Here is a 19,891-nt window from a genome sequence, read left to right as displayed (position 1 = left end):
GCGATAGCCTCCTCACAAAATTGTCCCAATGGTGTTTACATCAACACTGTAAGCTAAGCCAGTATTAATATCCCTGCCTTACAGATGTGATAAGGGCAGAGTAAAGTGAAGCCTTTTAGTAAGTTCATGCCTGCGGTGATATAGATCAGCCAAAAGTAAGGTCTGGGAGAGATTAAAGGACATGCTTAATTGTTTGGCTGGCTGGTGTTCCTAGCGAACTTAAGTCCTCTATACATCCTACAATATTTCACCTCTCAGTTTCTTCTCCATACACCATATTCCCATGCCTCTCATGTATAGTCTAATTTCTTTCCCCAGTCTCTTTCAAAATGTCATACCAGATCATATACAAAACTATGCTTCAAAAAATGCTTCCCACATCTATCAGGTAATAGCATCATGCTTGTCCGCTGCCTACCTTTACCCCGTGGCAGCCGACCTATTTGCATTCCACTGATGAGGCATCCCGTCTGCAATGTGAGCTGTTTAGCTACCAGCCAAAGTGATGACAAAAGTCCTCAAGTGGTCTTCCTTGCAATAAATCAACCAACTAGTTTGCCATTTGTCCCCAAGTCACACTATCAGCAAAGGCCAAATAATAATAACATGGATCCTAAGAATTGCTAGTGGTGTTCTCACATAGCAGAACGGACTTTCCTGTCTAATTGCATTCCCTCATCTTCCTGGAACACCTCTCCTGAGGGTCAGTGAGACCCTTCAGAATGGTGTTTGATTCAACACAGGGTTTGTCACTTTCAAAAATTGGTAGAAAATGGAGACCCCCTGCTCTTCTCTCTCCTTCTCCATTTCCACACAAACACAAGCATCTTTCACTTGCACCAGGGCATCATTACATCCAAACCAACATGTCACAAATACTTTTTTCTTCACCTAAAAATCTGCTGGGCACTCTACCTTCTTAAAAGATCAAATAAAACAATAGTCCCAGCCATAGGTCTAAAATCTAATTAGGCAATATGCGAAAAGCTGAACTGAACACACAGTCAGCAAAGCGTATTGTAGCAGTAAAAGCAAAACATGGCTTTAGTAACGAAGCTGGATTCCAATCCTGTAGAGCAGGGATGGGGAAATCCTTTTCAGCCAAAAAGCCACATCCCCTTGGGGGCAACTTTCTGAGGGCCACATGCTATTGATGGGTGACAAAAAAGCAGACAGGGTAAGTGATTATACAGCCACTGAAAAGTCAGAGGTTTATAAATATGCGCCTCTCCATCCAGACAAGCAAGGACACATTCCTTGCGTGGCTTGGGGAGGAGGCCTGTGTGGAGGAGAGGGCCAGATAGAAGCCTAGAGAGCCACATTTGGCTACCAGGCCTCAGATTCCCCACTCCTAGAACCCATGGCGTGGGGTGAAGAACCTGCCTCAAGCGGTGGAAGTTCAAGAGAACTTCTGGCATGCAGCGTTGCTGCTCATCTTCCCCACCCCTGGGTGGAGAAGCTGAGTGAGTGGCAACACTATGAGGAGCACCCTGGCTCCCACCGAATACAGTGAGAGCTGGGACACAGTAGCAGCGGAAGTGGGGCATGGCAGAGGGGCAGGAGGGGCAACTCCCATTTTGCCTCAGGTGGGGAAACGGGACAGGACGCCCATGAGGAAATGCTGGCTTTCCTGTTTGTTGCCAGCTTGAATTATTTTCCTTGCTTTAAAGAGCTGCCCAGGGACTGGAATGGCAAGGGCAAGAGCTAAAGAGAGATGTACTCCTAAGGTCAGCAGGCCTTTCTCTTCTCGCACCTGCTTTCTCTCGTATCATGCCAATGCTACCTTGTCTTTCCTCCTTTCTGCTTGTGTAATATACACAAATTAAAAAACCAAACCTGGTCATTCAGTTGCTAGGCAATGGCCTCCTGTGCTCTCTTATCACTTCTGGGACCCCCCAGCAGCATAGGCATTAATGCACCAACCCAACTGAGCTTGCATAAATGAGAGTAGCAGATCCACCTGTAAGGAGCTCTTTCAAAAGGTTAAAATGCCACCAGCCGGATTCTTGGCAAGGAAGGAGAAGCAGGAGGGAACCATTAAAAAACGAGCCCCCTGCGCCTCTCCTTGAACAGCTGATTGGCGGGGTCTTTCTGAAAGGTCTCCATGTGTACAACCCCAACTACCTGATTTGAAAGGTTAGCCGCCTGCACAGGACCTGTTTATGCACACAATTCCCCATCCAGCTGAGGCCATGGAAATGGAAACCTTCTTTTGAACACACTATACCTGCTGGCTAGAGTACATTGATTGCCTTGCCTTTAACTGAATGGATATATGTAATAATCAAAATATGGCAACAAAGGCAAATAAATGGCATGCACACAAATTGTCCTTGTGGATTTCAGACCCCCAGACTGGGGGTGAGGAGCCTTTTTTCTCTTGAATGCTACATTCCCTTTAGGGCTAAAGTCAGGGGCCACATGGCTGCAGTAGGCAGAGCCCCCTTCCCTTTTCTTCTCTCCATCTGACTTCTCTCTCCCCCTTCTTTCAAGTCCAATGGGCTGATGAGGGAGGGACTTTGGTTACTGCCAGAGGCCTGAACTAACCACAGAGGGCTTTACCATTCTCCTTCTACCTTCTTCATTTCCCCAACCTCATTTCTCCTCTCCCTCCCACTTTCTGTCCCCTGGGCTCCCCCCAATCACAGGAAATTAGGCAAAAGGCTGCAGGTTCCCCATTTCTGTTCCAAACTGGAGCAACTGTGTACTGAATTAGGTTTAGATAATTCCGCCTCCCTCATGGTGTCAGGCTATTTTCATGTCGTTTCCAGTTCCAGGATCTCTCTATTTCCGCACAGCAAGCCAGACATATGGCCTAGACCAGTGGATTAAGGAGTTGTAGCTGTCCAGATATAGCCATGCTCCTACTCCCATTAACCCAAGCCAGTGTGGTCAAAGGTGAGGAACGATTCAAGTTGGAGTCCAGTGATATATGGAGAGCCACAGCTTCACCACCTCTGAATCAGGCTTGGCTTATATGAGAAGAATTTCCTGCTTTTGCAGTCATGAAATACATATGAAAAAGGCGAGAGTCTGCTTTCATTTAGTTGTTTTCCCTTCCTACTTGGATCCTGAATTGCTCAAGGAAGTTACACAATATCCAGTTAGTTTAATATTGTCTGATCTTCCGTTAAACTGAAGAAGAGCTTGCTCTGTTTACTTGGATTGCCTTCTACCAAACCACCTTGTGCTCTGTTCTAATCTATCACACTGGTCTTCCATGACTTGCTAAAATGTGAAAGTAATTTAATTTCGAGGCATTGACATATCAGTTTTCAGTAGACTCAGATGAGGGCACCACCAGAATGAGAGGTTACATCATGGGGGGAAAATGAAAGAAAGGGAACTGTGTGACAAATGGAGCACACTTCAGCAGCCCTCAATTTCATTTGAATACTGAATCTTTCTCATTTTGCAGCTCCCCCAAGTTCAGGCCACTAATGATGAGCACAAGAGTTAATGACTATGCCATTCTTACCGTATAAATACCAGCTTGACCTTTGATGGTGCCGTCTTAATGATTGCAGAAGCATTCTGGTGACTTCTTCCATACAAGATCTGGTTATTTATCTGTTTTATGAAGAATATTTGAGACAGTTACAAATTAAACAGTAACAAAAGGTTAAGTATTGTTTTCTAATTTTATTACACCATCAATAACTCTGAAGGGAATATCCTAACCTTCTTTTATGAAGCTTATCTTCAATAGCAAGAAAGGAGAAAGTGAAAGAAATAGGCAAGGAGGGATTGTTTGTGTTGCTTGATTTTCCTTGATTGCTCTTGGAGGAAGCTAATTTTCTAGGTCCATTTCCAACAGGGTTTAGGCCCAGTTTTGGCACAGAAATTGCTTTGACCTCTGTTGGGAGATGGCCAGGAGAAATGTGTCTCTTACTCTCCTCAATCTCTCAGCGGCTTTTGATACCATTGACCATGAAATCCTTCTGGAGCGGCTGTCTGAGTTATGGCTGGGTGGCATCATTTTGCATTTGGTTCTGGTCCTACTGAAGCTCAATCCAGAGACTGAGACACTGTTAGTGGCCAGTTCCCTAGACCAGATGGATGGGAGGTTGCCTGCTCTTAGTGGGGTTACACTCCCTCTGAAGGAGTGGGTATGTGGCTTGGGGGTACTTCTGTATCCTTTGCTGTCAGCTTGAGGCTCAGGTGGCCCAGCTGTGCCCCTATCTGGACAAGAATAGCCTAACTACTGTTGTCTATGCTCTAGTAACCTCTAGGTTAGATTACTGCAACTTGTTATATGTGGGGCTGGCTCTAAAGATGGTTCAGAAACTTCAGCTGATGCAGAATTTGGTGGCCAGGCTGCACACTGGGGCAAGACGGTTTGAGCATATTATACTGCTCCTAGCTTAACTGCACTGGCACTACCAACCTTACTGTTCACTTTTGAAACATGGAACTCCTCAAAAGATTCCATCAATGGTGTCTCTGAAAATTTTTACACATCACTTGGGAAGACAGGCGAACTAATACCAGTGTACTGGAAGAAGCAAAGATCACTAGTGTCAAAGCAATGATTCTTCAACATCAACTTCGTTGGACTGGTCATGTTGTTCGGATGTCTGATTATTGTCTTCCAAAGCAACTACTCTATTCTGAGCTTAAAAATGGAAAGTGTAATGCTGGTGGTCACAAAAGAGTTTTAAAGACTCTCTCAAGGCAAACCATAAAAAAATGTAGTATAAACACCAACAATTAGGAAACACTGGCCTGTGAGCACTCCAATTGGAGAACAGCCTATACCAAAGGTGTCATGGACATTGAAGATCCTCAAACTCAGGACAAAAGGGAGAAATGATCTAAGAGGAAGGCATGGTTGGCAAACCCTCACTGTGATGAACTCCCACCCAGAAACCTATGTCCCCACTGTGGAAGGACGTGTGGATCCAGAATTGGCCTCCACAATCACCTACGGACACACTTTTAAGACCGTATTCATGGAAGACAATCTTACTCCGCTACAAGTGAACACCAAAGAAGAAGAAAGAAGCACTGGCTGACAATTAGTTTCTGAACCCAACAAAGTGCTGGTTTTGACCTATAAAGCCTTAAACGGTTCAGAACCAAAATACCTCAAGGACCAGCCCTACCCATATGAACTGACCTGGATCCTACAATCATGCCTCTCCCATGAGAGGTCCAAGGGTAGCAAAATGGGCCTTTTCTGCCATAGCTCCTCATTTGTGGAATGCGCTCCCCAGGGAGGCTCACCTGGTGCCTTAATTATATATCTTTGGGTGCCAGGCGAAAAAAAATCTCTTCAACCAGAGAAAACATTCTAAATGTTAAACGTGTTTATGGGAGGAGACTTATTCGTTTGTTTTCATTTTATTATGTATTTTATATTCACATTCTGCATTTTTAGTCTGGCATTAGCTATCCATGTGGGCAAGGCTGGTTATCAATTGGAACAATTATGCCACAACAACCTTGGGAGTTACGTTTAGTGGCATTAACATAGTTTGCATTGTCTACCACTTCAAACAAAGCTACAGAATGAAAGAGAGATAGAAACTGCACACACTGTAGAATTGAGGCAGTAGAAATCACATTTCCTGTGAACCTATTACAGTGTCAAACCATATCAGACTTTTACTTTACATTACTCTTTTTCCCTTTCAGAAGCTCAGATCAGTATTCTACAGGAGTCTTTTTAAAGCACAACTGCATTTTAGGAAGATATTGTGCAAAAATGCATGAAGGGCGAAAACAGGCAGTGCTAACCTCCATCTGCCTACTGTCACAGAAGTCTGTCTCCATGTGAAGAAGGCAGCCCTCCGCATGAAGCAAGATTGAGCTTTCCCTTACAAATCTTGTGCATTTAGGCAACTTAACTGTTTTTCTCCAATTGTCACCAGCTGGAATGCGTGGCCACAAATTGCTAAGCTGTGTACTACAGTCCATTTTCCAAATTAAGTTAGAAACCCTCTACCATCTACCCATGCCATGAATATCCCATGAACAGCAAGGTAACACCTACCTGCTAGATCATACCAGTGCTCAGTCTATTCAAGCTCTAACAGTTGCTCTGAGCTGGCACTACTGGACAGTCATAAGTTGGCAACTCAACACAGCTGTTGAGTGCCTCAGTGTTGGATTTCGGGGTGCAGACATTTCCAGTAACAACCATAAGTATTGATCTATGCTTGTAGAATGCAACCAGTGCGGGTTATTGGTTAGACTGCCAGGCTGGGACCTGAAAGACCTCGGTTCAAATCCCCACTCAGCCATGAAGTTTACAGAGTTATTCTTGGGCCAGTCACCGTCTCTCAGCCTTTCCTACCTCACTGGGCTTTTGTGAGGATAACACAGAAGAAAACTGTATATCACTATAGCTCCTTGGAGGATAGATGGGATACAAGCATAGTAATAATAAGCAAATCTACTGATTTTTAACAGTAACTTTATAAATCATAAACACAAACCCAACCTGTGGCTTCTCTCCCCTTCCCACAAACTAATAAAAACCTCCAATTGCATAGCTTTTGTGTAGGGATAGGAAAGAACCATGACTTACTGTAATGACAAAATCTGCTGCTCTAGGCTCATTACAAGAAACACAGATAAACGGGAGGGAGGTCATGGAGGAAGAGCAAAGCTCATGGGAGAGTAAGATAAATAAATGGAACTACCAACTAGGGAACTAGAGTGGCTAAATTATTAACAAAGCCTAAAATAACATTTAACACAAGGAAAGCCTTAACAGGCAGCAATTTCTTAGTGGTGGGAGGGTGACATCATAAATATTTCGCAGAAGGTGGACGAGGTACAGAAGGTAATGAAAACTAACGAGTGAAATTTAAGGAAGAGGAAATTACAGCTTACGTGTCAGGATGTGGAAGGGGATTGGGCTGGAGAATTGTCTCCAGAGGAAAATGATATTTTTCTTCTTCCTTTTTTAAAAAGCCCCCACTCCATTTAGGCTGAGAACTCAAGAAAACTTATTGACTTCTGAGAGGAACATAGGAAGCTGCCTTAAGCTGAACTAGATCATTGGTCCATCCTGTCTCAATATTGCGTACCTGCTAGTGGCTCTGCAGTGTATCAGGTGGGATACCAGATACCCTTACCTGATTACACCATGAATTAAACCTGAGGCTTTCTGAATGCAAAGGAGATGCTCTACCACTGAGTTATGGTCCCTTCCCTTCCCTGATAATTGGCTGTGCTGGCTGTGGCTCATGGGAATTGGGGGTCCGGACAACATCTATAGGGCCACAGATTCCCCTTCCCCCCATGATTGTTTTCTTTGTCTTTATTTTCCAAGAGTATGCAGCACACCTATGTTTTAAGTTGATCACATTTCATTAGTGTGACCATTCCAGCTGAAAGACAACAAGCAGTTCTGCCAGCAAAAATTAATATTATACAAGCTCAACAGATAAGCCAAATATAATTAACTGGATTTAAAAGCAGTATGCTTTATTTTTTTAAAAATGTAAGGCTGGTCAAAATAATTTCTACATTTTTTTTATTACCCTGTCTAGTTACTTCCTTACAAACAGAACATATTCAGCCTCTTTGTCAAAAGAAGTCCTTCTCAAAATGATTTGTACTCAGCATGTTCCTATACCATGGTGATAACTTATCTATTAAAATCCAGCTGATACAGAAATGCACAACAGCAGCTGAAATGTCAGGAAGTTTGGTGTTGAAAGTGGATTACAAATGCTGGATTTCCAAGAAAGTAGGGCCTGCAGCACCCCAAGTTCAGCAATCAATCTGAATGAGGTGTTTGGTCAATATGCTAAATCTTTCTGTTATTACTCACTTTCAGCAGAGGAGATATCATTCTAAAATGGTTCAGGTTCTAAAAACTGAACAAACAACTAGGTTTCCCTCTGCATTGCAGGGCAAAGCTCCCGAATTGTTCAGATGGAATTCAAAACTATACAGTCTCCTGCTGATGAGCATCCTGATGAGTATCTGAATAGATGTGCCTTTGGGTTCATCAATCAGAATTCCTATTCTCTCATGACTGATTGGTTTGAAAAGCCTAAGGTAGTGTGAGATAACTGATGCCAGTGTAAATTCTTATTCTTGTCTAGTAGGCTTCATTCAGTGCTGCCACCAGTTTCTGGTTCATTGTGTGAAAACAGATCTAAGCAACATGGACCTGGGCGTTTGGGTTCCTCAATTAAGCCAAGAATACTAATTAATAATAATAAATGAATCCTCTTTACAGCATGCAACCTTTGACTAGATCAGGGACAGAGAACCTGCAACTCCCATCATCCCTAACAATTAACCATGCTGCCTGGGGCAGATGGAGTCCAACAATCTCTAGAGGACCACAGGTTGCTCACTGCTGATCTAGATGAATCACTTATTCATTTATAAGCTGAGAGGAATTTGTACCTACCACAGACAATGATTCTCACATGGAAACTCTTCACCCTCAGTTCCAGGGGAACATGGTCAGGAGAAGACATTTAAGCCTCCACTTCTCTATTATTATCATTTTGTATACCTCAGCTTTAACTGCACAGTAAAATAGGTCTCGAACTGAGCCTCATATTAATCCCTGCTACAAACTGTCTTCTCCTTACCTAACTGATCACGTTTTTTGCCCCCACTAACAAAAAAATAATATTGGGGGATAAGCAATTTTAAGATTTGGCTCTATTTAGTTAATTTTAAAAGTACATGTGAGTAATGGTCAGTCTTCTCCTCTGTTCTGGGTATGAAGACAATGTTATATCTGTCCAGAGTTTAAACCTTATAGTGAGAGAATCTCATCCTGTTGAAATATGAAACATCACAAGAATTGAAGGAGATGCCAAATTTGCCTGTCACATTTTCATGAGTGAAACAGACTTTTAATAGTTTTTCATTCCAGCAGAGAGAAAGGCAACAATATTTTACATCAAAACAAATCTACACATTATGTCAGAAGCATGTAATTAGAGGATCCCTAGGCACTGACAAATGTTTAGATTGTTTTCGCATTTCCTCAGGCATCCTTTTTTATTTTGCCAAAGCTGTGAAGTCACCAAGTAGGAAATACTGCATTAAAAATACAAATTATTACTGTGAGATATAACGTTCTTGTATCATCATCATCTTCTTCAACTATAACTACTATTTACTTCCTATTCATGGGGTACATGCAAGTATTCACACTACCTCACATATATTACCCCAGTAATGCTTACAATGGCCCAGTAAGGTAGGTTAGCATTAGGCTTCTGGGCAGATGGGGACTGAAGATGAGAGAAGAATGGTTTGTCTAAGTCCATCTAGTGAGTTTGTGGCTAAGGTGGGAGAGACCTAGCTCAGTGGAAGCAGGCAGGCTTTGTATGCAGAAGGTCCTAAGTGAAATCTTTGGCATTTCCTGTTAAGAGGCTCAAGCAACAAGGTTGGGAAAAACCTGCTGGAGGCCCAGGAGAGCTAGTAAAAGTCAGAGTCAGAAGGTTGGGGAACCTTTGTCCAGCGGGTCAAATCCTCTGAGGGCACCTGTCATATGATATTAGATGGATTTAAGCCCACTGGACAAAAACATGCGGACTTGCCTTTAGTGAATTGAAACAGCAGCAAATGCAGATCCCATTGCAAAGGAAGTTGGGACTGCACTTCTGGTCATAAGCTCCTAATTGTTTATTAGCAGTGGGAATTGCATTCAGTGCTGTCTAAATTCTGTGCTGACTGCATGTCCCCACTGCCTTTGGCATGGATTGGCTCCACCCAAAAGCAAGACTTGCATTTGGCCCTGAATTTAAACAGTGTCAAATGCAAGCCCCACTGCCAGCAAACACTTGCACCTTCCCAAATAATAATAATAATATTTTATTTATATCCCACCCATCTGGCTGGGCCACCCTAGCCACTCTGGGTGGCCCCCAACACACATAAAAACACAATAAAACATCAAACAATTCTTCCCTGGTAGCTGTGACCATCCCAAACAGGGTTTACTTGGTGTCATATGATGTCACATGAGTGACAAGTAGGTGTGGCTAGCCAAAAACAGCTATATGAGCCGAATCTAGCCCACAGGCTGGAGGCTTACCACCCCTGGGGTCGACAATACAGGTGTAGGTGAACAAATAATCTCACTTGGTATAAGGCACATTCCTATGCTCTTAGCCATGAATTTGTCAGCTCACACTCACAGCCAACAGCTTTTTTAAACTCTTGCAATTAATTTGACTTTTCTTTTGAAATCCTATGTAACTATGGGGCTGCATAGAATGGGCGCACCTCTCTCTGGCCACTGGATGTACAATCAATGAAATCTTATGGCATTCCCTTCCTCTTTGACCAACAGTAGCCCCCATCTAAATACACCACACTTTAGCTTGCTTACTAAGCCTTCAAATCACTGGACCAGTTGAAGTCAAGTTGTATGTACAATAGCCGCTCCAAATAAAAGATTCTTTTCTGGAAGAATTATTATAAGTGGCTCCACATATGTGAAAATGTTTCATAGGATTCAGTCTCTTGAAAGACCAATCTTAAAAAAACTGGGCTGAGTCATAGGATCTGAATCACTTCTTTGAAGTGGGGGTGGCAATTCTGTTGCATTATTAGTTTGAATTCAACAGTGGGTTCCTTTGATTACTCTTACCTCTAAAAGTTCATCTCCAGTGTGTAATCTTCCATCTTTCCCTGCAGGGCCATCTGTACTGATGCCCACGACAAAGATGCTCATGCGAGACCTGTCCTTGTTGCCAGCCAGGCTGAGTCCAAGTCCATTCTTGTCCTTTTCAAGTTCAATAATGTGCAATTCCCCGGGCAGATCTGCATATCTTTGCCTGATTTTTTCTATTAAAGAAGAGAGACAAACACACAATACTTAGGGAAGTAATTTCAGTGCAACTCATTGGTTTGTTCCATTTGTTTCCTGAGCTTCTAGTTTTGCAATTTAGTCACGCAATACTAAAAAGGTAGCATATTATGGATGAATTCTGCATACTGTCCCCTTTATGTACTGCATCAGCCCATGCTGACCCCAATATGCCTTGTATTTTATACCACAGGAGTGCTTTGTTCCACAACATTTTAAGTCCTGGTTTCTTTTTTAAAAAAAGCCCAGTCTGAACTATTGTTTGAAAGTGGCATCCAGTAACAGCACAAGGTGAAAGCAATTAATCCATTCAAAGGAAAGAAATGAGATCATAAATATAGAACTGTACATTAAGCCTGCATCGCTGTCAGAGGTACAACTGTTCCACTGGGAGACTAGGTTAGCGGTGCTGTACAATGTTAACTGTGAACAGTAAATGTTTCTATAGCAACAGCAGACCAAAGAACAGCTCGACAGAGGAGTAACTATCAAATTAAAGGACGGACATTGCTATCAAACCACAGGACAATGTTTCAATAGTTGAAAACTAATTCTGCATTTACAACCTGAAATTATCACACCACCTATTTTGCATCCATTCGTGCCTAGAGAAAGCAAAATTTGTCCTTAAAAAACAAGAACAACTTGCTTACTATGAAATAACATGGTATGGAGCAGCTAGTATTTCTATTTTCGTGTGTGTGTGTGTTTACATTGGAAGAAGGTGTGAGGGTGTGCGTTTGTGTCAGGATACACTGTGGCTCTTCTGTTTTGGCAGGCCTGCAGCGATTGCAAGCCAACTATGTAAATAAATGCATACATAAATAAATGCTTTTATGCAATGGTTTAGATATTCAGATGCCTCTCTCTCACACACACTGGTTGATTATGTTTTAATGACTTTTAAGATTATATGTTGTGGTTTGTTTTGTTTGTTTGTTTAATCGGTCCCCTCAAGGCTACTTTTAAGAACCAAAAGTTGGGATAAAGGATTTTATAAGTAAAATTATTGCAATTGCTGTATTCTGTAGGCCATTGCAGTTATCCCGATACTGCTCATAAGTGTGTGTTGGGGGAAGAATAATACTGAACATCTAGTGGCATGCCTAAGATCATCCAGTGACAGTGGCAAGATTTGAAATGGGACTTAGGACTCAGCTATTCAGCTGCAAATAAAACGTTTTAAGCGCAATATACAATATGACACTAGATGGTAATGGTGAGCCTTATGGAAAATTCAATGTATTTTTTTTAAAAAAATACATTTAAAAAGAACGGTTTTTATATGTGTAGATTCCACCTCTATTTAGGTTTGCAACCTGTACTTAGCTGTATCAGCTCAGAACAGCTACTAAGATGGCTATCAATTTTGAGAGTTTGCTACATTTTTCTTAAATGGATGATTAGGTCAATCATATAGGATATGAAACTTGGAAAGAGTAAGCTTATTTTAATGACCAAATGGACAGATGCAGGCGTGAAACCGCTGGAAGCATGGGACAGCTCACCCCCTAATGAGAAAGGCATTTCTTGCTCCTCACTGTTTAGTCTACTGAATGGAAGGAAATTAAGATAAATAGTACACTGTCACAGTGAACGATACCAGATGATGGGCCCCTGGAAAGAAATGGGAAAGAAGAAACCCAATGTCTGCACTCATCTGTACTACAAAGAGTGTGGAAGATCTCGCAGGCTGAATGTGGACCAAGACACAAGGATCAGTTGAATGCCTTCCACTTATTTCTTCTTGTCCCCTACCCTTCTATACGTGCAAAAGTGCTCAGGTTGTCAATTGCTTATAAAAGGCCTTGCCATAGGCTGTGCAGTTGTTGCTCATTTGTTCAAGACGTTTCCCTAAATCCCAGTGGCTTTATTGTGCTTGTTCAGAACTCAAATGACATGACTTTGTCATTTGGGGTGTGGGATTCAGGTATTCCTCTACCTAGTATATCTATTGCTCTCGTAATCCGTATGTAGAATACAACTGTGCACTAGAGTCTAGTGACTAGACCATGAAAATAGAATAGAATAGAATAGAATAGAATAGAATAGAATAGAATAGAATAGAATAGATTCTTTATTGTCATTACACAAGTGCAACATTGCACAAAGTGCAACGAAATTGGATGCCATCCCTTAAAACAACAAAAGCGAAACAACAACAACAACCAAACAAACCACATTCCAGCCACACCCACACCACACCCATCAAACTCCCAGGTCACACTATCGAGTTACAGCATTCAAAAAGGCCACAGCTCTTGGATAGAAACTGTTTTTCAGTCTATTTGTCTTTGACTTGATGTTTCTATATCTCCTGCCAGAAGGCAGTAGTGCAAACAGACCGTGTCCCGGGTGAGATGAATCCTGCAGGATGTTATTTGCTTTCCTAAGACAACGGGAACCGTACAGTTCTTCCAAAGATGGGAGAGGATGACCAATAATCCTTTGGGCTGTGGTTATGACCTTCTGGAGCACCTTCCTCTCCCTAGCTGTACAACTGGAGAACCAAGCACAAATACAGTATGTAAGAATGCTCTCTATGGAGCCTCGGTAGAAGGACACCAGCAGTCTCTCACTCAGATTGTTCTTCTTTAAAAGTCTGAGGAAATAAATTCTCTGCTGGGCCTTCTTCACCAGAGCAGTGGTATGTGCGCTCCAAGTCATGCCCTGATCGATAGCTACTCCCAAAAACCTGAATTCCGCCACCCTCTCCACCCGTTCCCCGTTGATATACAAGGGCTGAATGTCCGCCTTTTTTTTCCTGTAATCCACCACCAATTCCTTGGTCTTAGCCGTATTAAGAGCCAGATTGTTCTCTCCACACCAAACACAGAGCCGCTCCACCTCGTCCCGATAGGCGGACTCATCCCCTCATGAAATGAGCCCTACCACCGTAGTGTCATCAGCAAACTTGATGATTTTGTTGCTGGAATAGATGGCTGTACAGTCATACGTATAGAGAGTGTAGAGCAGGGGACTCAACACACAACCCTGTGGTGAGCCGGTGTTAAGGCTAAGGGCTGTGGACATGTGTGACCCTACTCTAACCCTCTGGGAACGTTCTGACAAAAAATCCAAAACCCAGAGACAGGTGGAGTTGGAGAGTCCAATCGCCTCTAGCTTGGACACCAGTCTATTGGGGAGGATAGTGTTAAAAGCAGAGCTAAAATCCACAAACAGCAGCCTCACATAACTCCCCGGCTGCTCCAGATGGGACAGAGCAGCATGGAGAGTGGTATTGATGGCGTCTTCTGTGGATCTATTTGCTCTGTATGCAAACTGGTAGTTGTCAAAAGTTGATGGAAGACAGGAAATAATGTGACGGCGCACCAGTTTCTCAAAACACTTCATGATGATTGGAGTCAGTGCAACTGGTCTATAGTCATTCAAACTACTGATTGTGGATTTTTTAGGCAGAGGGACAATAGTTGACGACTTCAGGCAGGGTGGGACAATAGACTGGTGTAAGGACTTATTGAAGATCTTAGTAAAGACCCTCGCCAGCTGATCCGCACAGCCCTTCAACACCTTTCCAGTGATGCCATCAGGTCCAGCCGCCTTCCTCGGATTCGCCATCCTCAAAACCTGTCTCACCTCATGTTCCTCTACCGTGAATGAGGGGCCCCTATGGGCTGGTGGCTGTAATACCGGCGTCTCAGGTGGCTCCTTCTCGAAGCGAGCAAAGAAGAGGTTAAGCTCCTCTGCCAGCAAGGGGTCACCGTCGACAGCACCAAGGTTAGGTTTGTAGTTGGTAATATGCTGAATCCCCTGCCACATCTGTCTTGTGTTGTTGCTCCTTAAATTATCCTCAATCCTCAGCCTATAATCCAATTTTGCCCGTCGAATACCCCTCCTCAAGTTTGCTCTTGCTACACTGTAAAGCTGCACCTCGCCTGACCTGAAAGCCCTGTTCCTTTCCCGCAACAGGCACTGGACCTCTCTATTCATCCAGGGTTTCTGATTGGGGTAAAACCGGATGGATTTATTTACTGTGACAGTGTCTGTGCAGTGATTGATATAGCACAGAACTGCCGCCGTGTGCTCCTCCAGGTCTGAACTATCGAAAATATCCCAATTGGTTCTCTCAAAACAGTCCTGCAGCTGGTGAATAGCACCTTCAGGCCAGATTTTAACAGATTTTAATATTGTGGGAGCCCGTTTCCTGAGTGGGATATATGCTGGTACCAGGAACAGAGACAAAATGCACTGGGGTGAACTTTTCGTATTGCTAGCAATGTCTTACCACTTCCCTACACACCTCTGCGATTTGGCTGTTTGTTTGTTTGTCTGGTGTGTGTGAGCGCGTAAATGTCATTGGTGCCCATGTGATTTATTGATGTGCTAACTTAACTCTGAAGCATCATGGCAAACATACCACATCTATCTGTTTGATGCCTCTTGTTTTTTTCCTATTCAACTGCTCGTTCTTGCTTTTTTCAACCTCTTCTCCCCAAATCTGTTCTGCTGTTTTGGAAAACTTTGTTTTTGTTTTTGAAATATTTAAAATTCCTGGCATACAACTTCCATGCAGAAGGATCTATCCAGCCACATCTCCCCAAACAACAAGGCTGAAACAGCAGCATGGCAAGGCTAGTGACTCTTCCCCTGAAATATTAAGTGCTGATCAGATATTGTTTTATTTAAATAATATCCCACCTTTCAACTTACAAAATGTTGACAAGGCTGCCAACAACACAATAATTAACAGCAGCGGCAATTAAAAATGAAACGAAAAGAAAAGAAAAGAATCATAAAAGCAGTAACAGTAAACTGTGGGTATAGTAACCGTTGATACAGCAATGGAATTCTCTAATAAAAAGCTTGGGAAACTTAGCAGCATTTTTACACAGCACCTAAAAGTTAAAAAAATCAAATATACCGCCGGCGTGGGGTTTTTTTTAGGAGCTTTCCACAACTGAGGTGCCGCTATCAAGATACCAGCATCTTTGATCATCATCATCTGTCTTTTGGGAAAGCACTTGGAAATGGTTCTCAAAACAGATCTTAAGGAATTGGAAGGTTCATACAGTTAAGAGACAATGGGCTACATTGCTGGATCAGGGCTGCTGTGAACATAGTGCTAAAAATAACATGTATTTTCTCCTGAACTTTGGAAAGACCTCAGCTGCATCTTACCTCAATGGAATTACTGCTTCCATTGAAACATCTTGGAGGGAAAGCCAAGACTACAGGAGTAGGATTTTTCTTCATTTTTTAAAAAATTGTAACTTGAAGTTGGATTCAAAATGCATTTATGTGTATCACTTGCTATTTCTCTAGCTAATAACTCACCACACAGCATGACACAATTGATCTAACTGCCTTGATTAAAATGTGTTACATACAAAGTTATATTAGGGGACCTTCTGTGACACTTAATTTAATAAATAATAGTATGTGTTTGGGGGAGGGGGTATTTGGTTGTACGTCAGTGAGCAACGCACATTTAATTCTATGTGCTTGAATTCAACAAACACCACTGAAAGCCTGTATTAAGAACTCAGCTATGGACTTGTATATAATGATGTTAATAAACTAGTTTGCTTATGAACTCTGGTGTGGAGTCTGAATTCAATACTCTATTGAACAGGCAAAATATGTACAAATGTTTCAACACAAGCCTAATGTTCCGTCTAAGATAAGCCTTGGAAAAATTAAAGAAAAAATAGACGGATGCTGCTAATACATTTACACACCTGAAAGAAGCAGGGCATGGCTAGCTTATTTTTTCTATTTGCCCAGTATCAGAAAAAAAAGTTGGATGGCATAAATAAATGAGAAAAAAAATAGTCCCCTGCCCGCTTCTCCCTGTACTCCCTGCTCCTATCCAATCCTCAAGTTTCTTTTAGCCATCCCGCTCTATTTCATAGTCTGGGAGGCAGCAAGCACAGAGGACAGAGCCTGATATTCACACAATGGCATAGGAAAGTAGTGGAGTAGAATGCAGGTACTGGCATTCTAATCTGCAGGGGCAAGAAAGGCAATGCATACGGAATGAGGAAGTGTAAACCAAGGGAAAGCTGCAGGTAGACACTCTGCTCACTGAGATAGGACTCGAGCAATCAGAAGGAAAACTGAAACCGCTTTCTGGCCATTTCCTCACTCACTCAGCCAGCACATATCAAACTTGTGTATATCGCAGTAGTATGCAATGTGTAGAAATCTGCACACAAATAAGATTTCTTTCTCCCCCCTCCCAAAGAAAAAATTGATTAAGCACTTGTGTGAAGGACTATACTAGTTACAAAAACAAAGCTACATTGGTCCATAAGGAAAGAACCCTCCAAAACCTGCACCCTGGACAGTAACTTTAGTAGGACCAACAAAAATGATGCAAAATAGTGAGTGGACTTTTGAGTTGAAAAACTCTTTATCAGGCTAGATGTTACACAGAGCAAGAGTGGATTAGCAGGATGAGGCAGGGAACTATAAACTTAGCATGCTCTTGAAACCTTGATATATGCAGGCCTAGTATGAAGATTGCATTATGCATGCTGACAAGCTGCTTCCCTTTTAAAAGTAATGTTTCTTCCAGCTGGAGCTAAATGCTTCTAATTTAGAATAATGAAAGGTCTGGACTGCAACAAGCTCCTCCTCTTACCAGTGCTTAATGTTAAGTTGTGGGTGAACATATCAGACAACACAGCGATTCTTCAAACAGCTCTTGTTTATTCACAGGCCAGAACAGAACTGAACTGAAGGGTTCAGTCAGCCTGCTTATATAGAGCTCCACTACAATGCAACTGTAACTATTTTCTGTAACTATCCAATCACTGAATGTCACTTTCAATCCCTTATTTGCATATGTGGACCTGAGTGAAAACTATCTACAGTATCCCCCTGCTGGCCCAGGGTGAGAACTTCAGTACATAACACTTAGATACCTCTTGAAGGACAACTCTGTCCTCTAAATTACAGGTCAGAGTGCAAGCAAATCCTGGGGCTGTCATGATGTCATGAGCATAGCCAGGAAGGGGCAGCTGCCCCCCCCCAGTCAATAAAAATACATAGCTAACTGAGGTTCTGCCCCCTGCCAATGCATTGTGTTAGTTATGCAATCAACAGACAAAGATCATCTGGATTTTCCTGCGGACTTTGTCTAACCCTAGGGTAGCTTGCTGGTTTTAGATCTTACCATGGATCACATTATCAGGCAATCATTCTGTACAAATATCTACTGCCTAAACAAATGCATTGCAGACAACTTTCAAATCCCATCATTCTCATTTTTGCTTCCTTTTCCTCTTTCGGCGGTATAATTTTTTTTTTTTTTTAAGAATTCTGCTTAAGCAATGGAAAGCCAATTAGTACCTGTTTTTGCAAAGAATTCCATTATCTGTTTTCATTACCAGATACTTTACACAAGGCAATTGCAATTCTGTTGTTACATTGCAGAAAGGATATTGAGTGATTTGTTTTGTTTTGCTTAGCGCTATTAGAGCTATTTAATATCTAGTCAATGGTATGGCTTACATGAACGTCAACTGACAAATTGTGCAAAAGAAGTATTTTGTCAGACACTGAAGCATCATTTTCTAAAGCATCACATTTGGGAATAGCAAACATTCTCAAAAGATAAACACGAGCAAAAGGTGTTCTCCTCCCTTCATGCATTGATTCACAGTTTTATTGACAGGTAATTATGTTTCTGAAGAGCAAACATGGAAGAAAAACAAAAGAGGTTACTGTGCTGCTCTTAACATTTTCTGCGTCTATTTGCTGGGTTAATCTACAGTCTGTGCTTCATGTTGCCTTGTTTAACCCTGAAACACGTAATAAAAATATAGATTTCTGAATGTGCCTTAATAGCTCAGAAGCAGAAAACAAGTGAATGCCAAACATAACTTTTAAAGCCTTACAATAGTTAAATAAATCCTGATTCTGACAAAATAACTTAAATGTTAAATGTTTAGCAACAACGGCAGCAAGACTTTTGTAGCCTGATGAAAAGCTTTTGAGTTGACTGGGACTTACTTCCAAAAATATATGTAAAGGATGACTGTGATGTTGACATCCAAGTCACATGATCTCTCAAACAAAAGATAAAATTAAGTTCTCTGGTATTTGTTGAACTGCTTTCAAGATAAGGCTTTTGCAGCAGTTGGACAAGTGCAGCATGTTTTTAAAAAACAACAACACACCAAACAGTTGTGTTTTATTATGATTAGTTAGAATAGCAAGACTTTAGACCAAGGTCACTAACCTTTTTGGACTACTGGTCCCAGTTTGAACTCTGATGCAGATCTGGGGATGCCAGCCACAAAATGGCTGCCATACAGGGGATGTAACACAAAATGGCTACCACAGGGAGTGGGGCATAAGACAACCACCCATGACAAACTAATGCTTACCATGGGAAGTCAGCTATGTCCTGCTAGTCCCAGTTATGGAGATCATACACACAGTGATGCTTTTGCTGCCTAGTAGCAACAGGGAGCATTCTTCAGTACCAGGAATAATATACAAGGCGGCCACATCACTTTTGTTTCACACAATTGCCTAGAAGGTACTTGCACATTTTGCATAGTAACTTTCTATCCAGGAGGGCTAGAGACTTACCTTTTTTATAATAACTAACTAACTAACTAACTAACTAACTAACTAACTAACTAACTTCTTGGGTACCTGCCCACACTGAAAGCCCTCATGGGCTTAAATTCTTTAGACTGTATTATATTCTCTTTTTTACAGTTGTGCTCAGCTGGGATCAGGAATGTGGAAGGCACAATTTTAAATCACGAATACGCCTAAAAGCCAGGCAGCTCCAAGAGTTTCCTACTTTTCCTTACTCTATCCAAGCTCCTGAAAAGGGAACAATCACCAAGAATTGTGCTTTTGGATTACGATAGACATTTGCTATGCAAGATGGCATTCTTGACTACTATTAAAGACTGAAAGAAGATAATGGCATAGTAGCTGGAGCTCTATTTATCCATGTGATACCGCTCTGCCCCTCCCCAAATTTTGTATCATCTCATTAGATCACTCTAATTTGCATTTGAGGGAAATGAATGAATCCTACTTGACCACAATAAAATTCTCTAATATCAATGGGCTGGAGGTAAGTTAAGGTAAGATGTATTAATT

The 19,891-nt window shown here is 41.9% G+C and overlaps 1 protein-coding gene across 29 annotated transcripts in view; it reads right to left on the bottom strand.

Moving 5' to 3' along the window:
- The window catches only part of PATJ (PATJ crumbs cell polarity complex component), a 154,779-nt gene that overhangs the window by 50,823 nt on the left and 84,065 nt on the right, over nucleotides 1-19,891 (bottom strand). For all 29 annotated transcript variants that reach the window (XM_083510228.1, XM_083510248.1, XM_083510239.1 and 26 more), the window contains 2 exons: nucleotides 10,583-10,779; nucleotides 3,479-3,570 (listed from right to left, as the gene is read on the bottom strand). In XM_083510228.1, the coding sequence (XP_083366354.1) occupies nucleotides 3,479-3,570; nucleotides 10,583-10,779 (289 nt within the window). The remainder of the gene's footprint in view (nucleotides 1-3,478; nucleotides 3,571-10,582; nucleotides 10,780-19,891) is intronic.

Source organism: Podarcis liolepis (genome assembly GCF_965112155.1).
Source record: "Podarcis liolepis genome assembly, chromosome: 6".
NCBI lineage: Eukaryota > Metazoa > Chordata > Lepidosauria > Squamata > Lacertidae > Podarcis > Podarcis liolepis.
Note: the sequence above shows the minus strand (reverse complement) of the source record. Positions and strands in the feature narration are given on the sequence as shown.